Source organism: Corylus avellana, chromosome 5 (assembly GCF_965113065.1).
Source record: "Corylus avellana chromosome 5, dhCorAvel1.hap1.2, whole genome shotgun sequence".
Taxonomy (NCBI): domain Eukaryota; kingdom Viridiplantae; phylum Streptophyta; class Magnoliopsida; order Fagales; family Betulaceae; genus Corylus; species Corylus avellana.
Window position 1 is genome coordinate 1,920,626 of NC_142494.1, and position 5,319 is coordinate 1,925,944.

The 5,319-nt window shown below is 36.7% G+C and overlaps 1 protein-coding gene across 1 annotated transcript in view; it reads left to right on the forward strand.

Moving 5' to 3' along the window:
* Window positions 1–746: 746 nt before the first annotated feature.
* The window catches only part of COP1 (Transducin/WD40 repeat-like superfamily protein), a 12,712-nt gene continuing 8,139 nt past the window's right edge, over window positions 747–5,319 (forward strand). The window contains exons 1-9 of the mRNA XM_059594620.2: window positions 747–1,111; window positions 1,594–1,671; window positions 2,144–2,299; window positions 2,643–2,999; window positions 3,571–3,728; window positions 3,848–3,913; window positions 4,736–4,814; window positions 4,998–5,153; window positions 5,251–5,319. The exon at window positions 5,251–5,319 is cut by the window's right edge and continues 30 nt beyond it. Coding sequence (XP_059450603.2) covers window positions 815–1,111; window positions 1,594–1,671; window positions 2,144–2,299; window positions 2,643–2,999; window positions 3,571–3,728; window positions 3,848–3,913; window positions 4,736–4,814; window positions 4,998–5,153; window positions 5,251–5,319 — 1,416 coding nt within the window. The 5' untranslated portion in view covers window positions 747–814. The remainder of the gene's footprint in view (window positions 1,112–1,593; window positions 1,672–2,143; window positions 2,300–2,642; window positions 3,000–3,570; window positions 3,729–3,847; window positions 3,914–4,735; window positions 4,815–4,997; window positions 5,154–5,250) is intronic.

Here is a 5,319-nt window from a genome sequence, read left to right on the forward strand (position 1 = left end):
ATCTTTTTTCAAATACAAAATAAAAAATACCCTCAAAACACATTAACAAATATGCTAAATAATTTCTCAGATAAAATTTAAAATCGAGAAACAATTTGATACTCGTCAAGATTCAATTAAGGGTAGGGCTAACAACTTTTTATTTGACCCTTGAATTAAATATAAAATTAGCGTATTAAGATTTAGTAAAATAGAACTTGGGTCAATTTGAGTTAATGCGATTAGACGTAAACTAGTCAATTTCGAGTCAAAACCACTTAACTCACAAATGACACATATGACCTGCATAAATTAAAATGTTTTTATTTTATTATTATTTTTACAACTAGAAAATTAAAACACTAAAGTCTAACACAAAAAAAATTACCCCAGCCTCATCTCTAGTTATAAAGATATAACTTGGGTGGTGTAATTCCATTTTATGTTCAATAATTAGGAATTATTATACTAATATTTTTGTATTAAATTACATTTTCATGTCCAATAATTGAAAATTTTGTTAATTAAATAAGTTATAATAGTTGAATCATGTCACTGCCTATTTAAATGGGTCTTATACTGACGCCTATTCGAACATGAATTTACCACCTTAATTTAACGAGGAATCAAATGATTTTTCAAAAGAACAAAGAATGAAATGGGCCCACTTGGGCTAACATGCCAAGACCCAGACCCGGTAAGGCAAGTGATCACGTGGTCCGTCCTCACCCTCACAAACTACAATCTGGGTCCCACTCTCTCTCGGTGTCTCTCTGCAACTCTAAAGAACAAAGAAGCCGTTCAGACACAAAAAATTCAGACAGATACGGAGAGGATGATGGAGGAAGTGTCAACGGGCACAGGGCCTGTAGTCCCGGCGGTGGCCAAGCGAGAGGCGCCCCCCGCCGTGGCTCATCTTGCTGAAGAATCCGAGGGGGTCTCGGCGGAGCTGGACAAGGACTTGCTTTGCCCGATATGCATGCAGACCATAAAGGACGCGTTCCTGACCGCTTGCGGACACAGCTTCTGCTATATGTGTATCGACACCCACCTCCGCCACAAGAGCGACTGCCCCTGCTGCGCCCACCACCTCACCCTCAACCACCTCTTCCCCAACTTCTTGCTCGATAAGGTTCAATTCCTCAGAAACTTTCAATTCAGCTTTCCTTTTCTTCTATTAACTTGGCTTAAATTCACCGTCTCGTATCAACCTCATTTTTATTTACGGTGATGACAATTTCACATGTTATTAGAATATTGATTACAATGATTTATTTTATTTTTATTGAGTCTCGATTCAGGTGAACGAGAGGGTTAGAATATTGTTTAAAATAATTAAATCGCCATTTCTTATCGAGTCTGGGCTAACAATCGATTAGAATAGTAAGGAGAGTGTTAGATCATTGGCTAAATTTGAACTTTATTGGGTAGATTATGAAAAATTATTTTCACATGTCTAGTCGCTTTTGTAATCTTACTATAGTTAACGCCAACGGCATGGTTTGATTTGGATTAAATGTGAAAGTTTGAATGTAATAAGGATAATGCAATGCACAATTTGTATCTTGAAATGATCTACTTCGAAATGAAGCTTTCTCTGTACGACATTTGTAGCTACTGAAGAAGGCTTCTGCTAATCAAATATCAAGAACTGCTTCTCCCGTGGAACAATTTCGTCATGCATTGCAACAGGTCAGTTTTCACGGGACTAGTTATGTTATGCTTGCTATGTGCATTAATTTCTCGAGTTTGTGTGTTGAGATTGTCTTACAGAAAAATTTTATTCTATGTCGTGATCCTAAGTCTTCTATCTTCTTTTTTTTTTGTGTGTGTGTGTGTGTGTGTGTGTCATGTTATTAGGTAAATTGGTTGTATTTCTCAGTTGATTTGAGCCTATATGGTTCATTCTCGTTTCTATTTAACTAACGGAAAATGCCTTTTGAGGCAAGAAATTGTAATTATTGATTTTTAGTTTAGTCTAGAGAACAGTGGATAATGGCCTTTTTCACAGTGCTATTTGCTACTTTATGAGATATCTAAATTAAATTTGCGAAACTTATAGGTTTGTAAGGGCCTAAAAATGGATTCATATAGTATTGTATATTCATGGCTGGTCGGTGCACTTGCCAATGCCTAGTTTGAAAATTTTCTGAAAACGTGACAGGGTTGTGAAGTGTCGATTAAGGAGCTGGACACCCTCTTGTTACTCCTTGCAGAGAAGAAGAGGAAAATGCAACAAGAAGAAGCTGAAAGAAATATGCAGATACTGCTGACCTTCTTGAATCGTTTAAGGGACCAAAAAGTTAATGAGCTGAATGAGGTTTGTTGCCTTCAGTCTGGGCCCTCTATTTACAGCTTAGTCATTTTGATTTTGCCAAGTAACTTTTGCTACGCGTCTCTGTTCTATTTCTCCGGTGTCTTCCTCAAACATGTATTATGTCTTGTGAGACCTATTGCATGGTACGCCGTAACGGGGGTGTTGGTTCCCATAAGCCGATGGTTAATGATGTCTGTTAGATATATAAAGTGGACTCATCAACTTGGATGCCTAACTTTCTGCCTCTGTGTTCTTGTGCTTTAGGTTAACAAGCTTTTGGTCAGTCTTCATTGAAACAATTCGATTGATTGATATTTAAGTCATAGTAATTATTTTTCTTTGCTAGGTACAATCTGATCTCCAGTTTATTAAAGAGGATATAACTTCTGTAGAGAGACATAGAATGGAGTTGTATCGGGCAAGGGATAGGTACTCTGTGAAACTGCGCATGCTTGGAGATGACTCTAGTTCAAGAAAATCATGGCCTTCATCAGTGGATAAGAACACTAGTCACCTTATCTCCAGTTCTCTAAATGCCCGCAGAGGGTTGGCTGCAGGGAACCTCCAAAATAAGCAAGTAAATGAAAAGTATGGAGTCATATCTCCTGGACAGCAGAGAAAGGATTCTTTACGTGGATCAGACTCGCAGTGCATCAATCAATCGGGTCTATCTGTCGCAAGAAAAAAGCGGGTCCATGCCCAGGTTTGTTATCTTACATGGTTTCATCTATAGAAATACTATCCCGGTTGCTTTATCTGCAAAAGTTAATGTGCCTGACAATCACTAGTTGTAATCTATGAACTTCAATGTTAGTTAGTGGGTGAATGCTGAAAAGAGAAAAATATGCCAGAATCCCCCTAAAGATCACCTAGTGTTTTTGGTTTTCAAAGTAAATGCTATCTGAGATTTTACTCTTGTATGTCATGAATTTTCTTCTCCTGTATACTTGTGCTCGGATGGAGTACCCTTGGTGTCTTTTTTATATGGTATGTAAATTTAAAGAAAAAAGGAATAAAATATTGTTTAACTTGACTCAATAAAACCTTATAAAAAATACTTGGGGCTCAGGTAAATGTTCAGAAACTGTTTTTGATATATGCTATTTGGGGCTTCTTCTAAAAATGTGCTTCTTGGATGATTAAGTGTATTGCATATCTGTATTGATTAGTATTACAGGAAAATGCATAGCTCAGTCTTCCAGGATGGCAAACTATGTCCACAATATTATTTTTCTTCTATCTAGGATTACCCACATTTCCTTCCCTGGCTGCAGTTCAGTGACCTACAAGAGTGTTACCTGCAAAAACGACGTCCGTTGGCAAACAAACAATATAACCAGCAAGAAAAGGATAAAAGTATCATACCCAGAGAGGGTTATAATGAGGGTCTTGCAGATTTCCAATCGGTGCTGACTACCTTTACACAATACAGGTATGAATTCCAACTTCAATTTCTTTGTACCAGTACTTTTTAGAGTTAGCTGTACTACCATGTTTTATTTTTATCCACATGTAGTTGATCTGCAATTTTTGTTTGATATTTTGAAACAGTCGATTGAGGGTCATGGCCGAACTCAGGCATGGGGATCTATTCCACTCTGGCAATATAGTGTCAAGGTGAGTTAATTGTCTTGTATGTCATGGTAGACCCTTCAGATTTAATTTTTTGGGATGATAAATTTGTTGTCTGGCATTTGAAATTATCACAGAATAATTTATTCGTTTATTCTTTTATCTGTATCTCTGCAGTAGTAAATGAAATAAAGTACTAAACTTTTAGATTACTTTCACTGAAAAATTTGATCTATTGATGCAATGACATTTAGGGTAACTTAGAAGGCAATGCGATAGGTCAATGAAATTTATTCTTAGTGCCTGAAATTTATTCTTAGTGCCATCGATTAGCCCCACAATCAAACATTTTTTCTTCGTGTGAGATGCACACATGCATATGAGAAACATTGAATCATCTTGTCACAAATAATTCATTAAGAAATCAATGCTCGTAGTAGAGTGTCCTCTCAATTCAATAAAATCATGTCACTTATCTAATACAAAAGAAAAAAAATCAGCTTTAGGTTTAATCTTGAATAATAGAATATTTTGGTTGGACAAATAATTGTCACCCTGGTACTTGGGAAATTATAACTTATAGTTGAGGGGGGAAAAGTTACTATGATACAAGGACAAGATAAAGCTGAAATGAAAGTCTGGTTGTGAAGAATGTTTAAGTCCTGCAATTGAATGGAAGATAGAGCAATATTACAAAATGATATATGTAGGATATGCCATGCAGTTAATATGAGACTTTGTGGACACCTTCGTATCTCTTGAATTTTTATATAGCCTGTGTGTGTGTTATTTTGTGTGTTTTATAGTTTTCAGTGGTTGTTAGATGATCTGTGGAGTGTTTTCTGAATTGACTGCTTTTTATTGCAGCATTGAATTTGACCGTGATGACGAGCTGTTTGCTACTGCTGGAGTATCCCGGTGCATAAAGGTCTTTGACTTCTCCATGGTAAGGTCGTGGTTTCAAGAACTTTTTGCTTTTTGTTTTGAGTCTGGTTGTTTTTCCTCATAACTATTGGCGAATCCTTACTGATGAAGACTCTTTTTGTTTCATAATATATATTGCATAGTATTATTTTTTTTTGGTGTCTTTAGCTGGTTTGTTGACCATTCCCTAGCTATTGCTCTCAAGGTTGTGAATGAATCTGCTGATATGCACTATCCTGTTGTCGAGATGACGACGCGCTCAAAACTTAGTTGCTTGAGTTGGAACAACTTTACTAAGAACCACATTGCTAGTAGTGATTATGAGGGAATTGTGACGGTTTGGGATGTAAATACTCGGCAGGTAATTATCAGGAGTATCATGGTTAGAAAAATCTTGTTCTATTACTTGGACATTATTTTTGTAAGATGCCTATCCCAGTAACCTGTACCTTTGGCAGAGTGTGATGGAGTATGAAGAGCATGAAAAACGTGCATGGAGTGTTGATTTTTCACGTACAGAGCCCTCA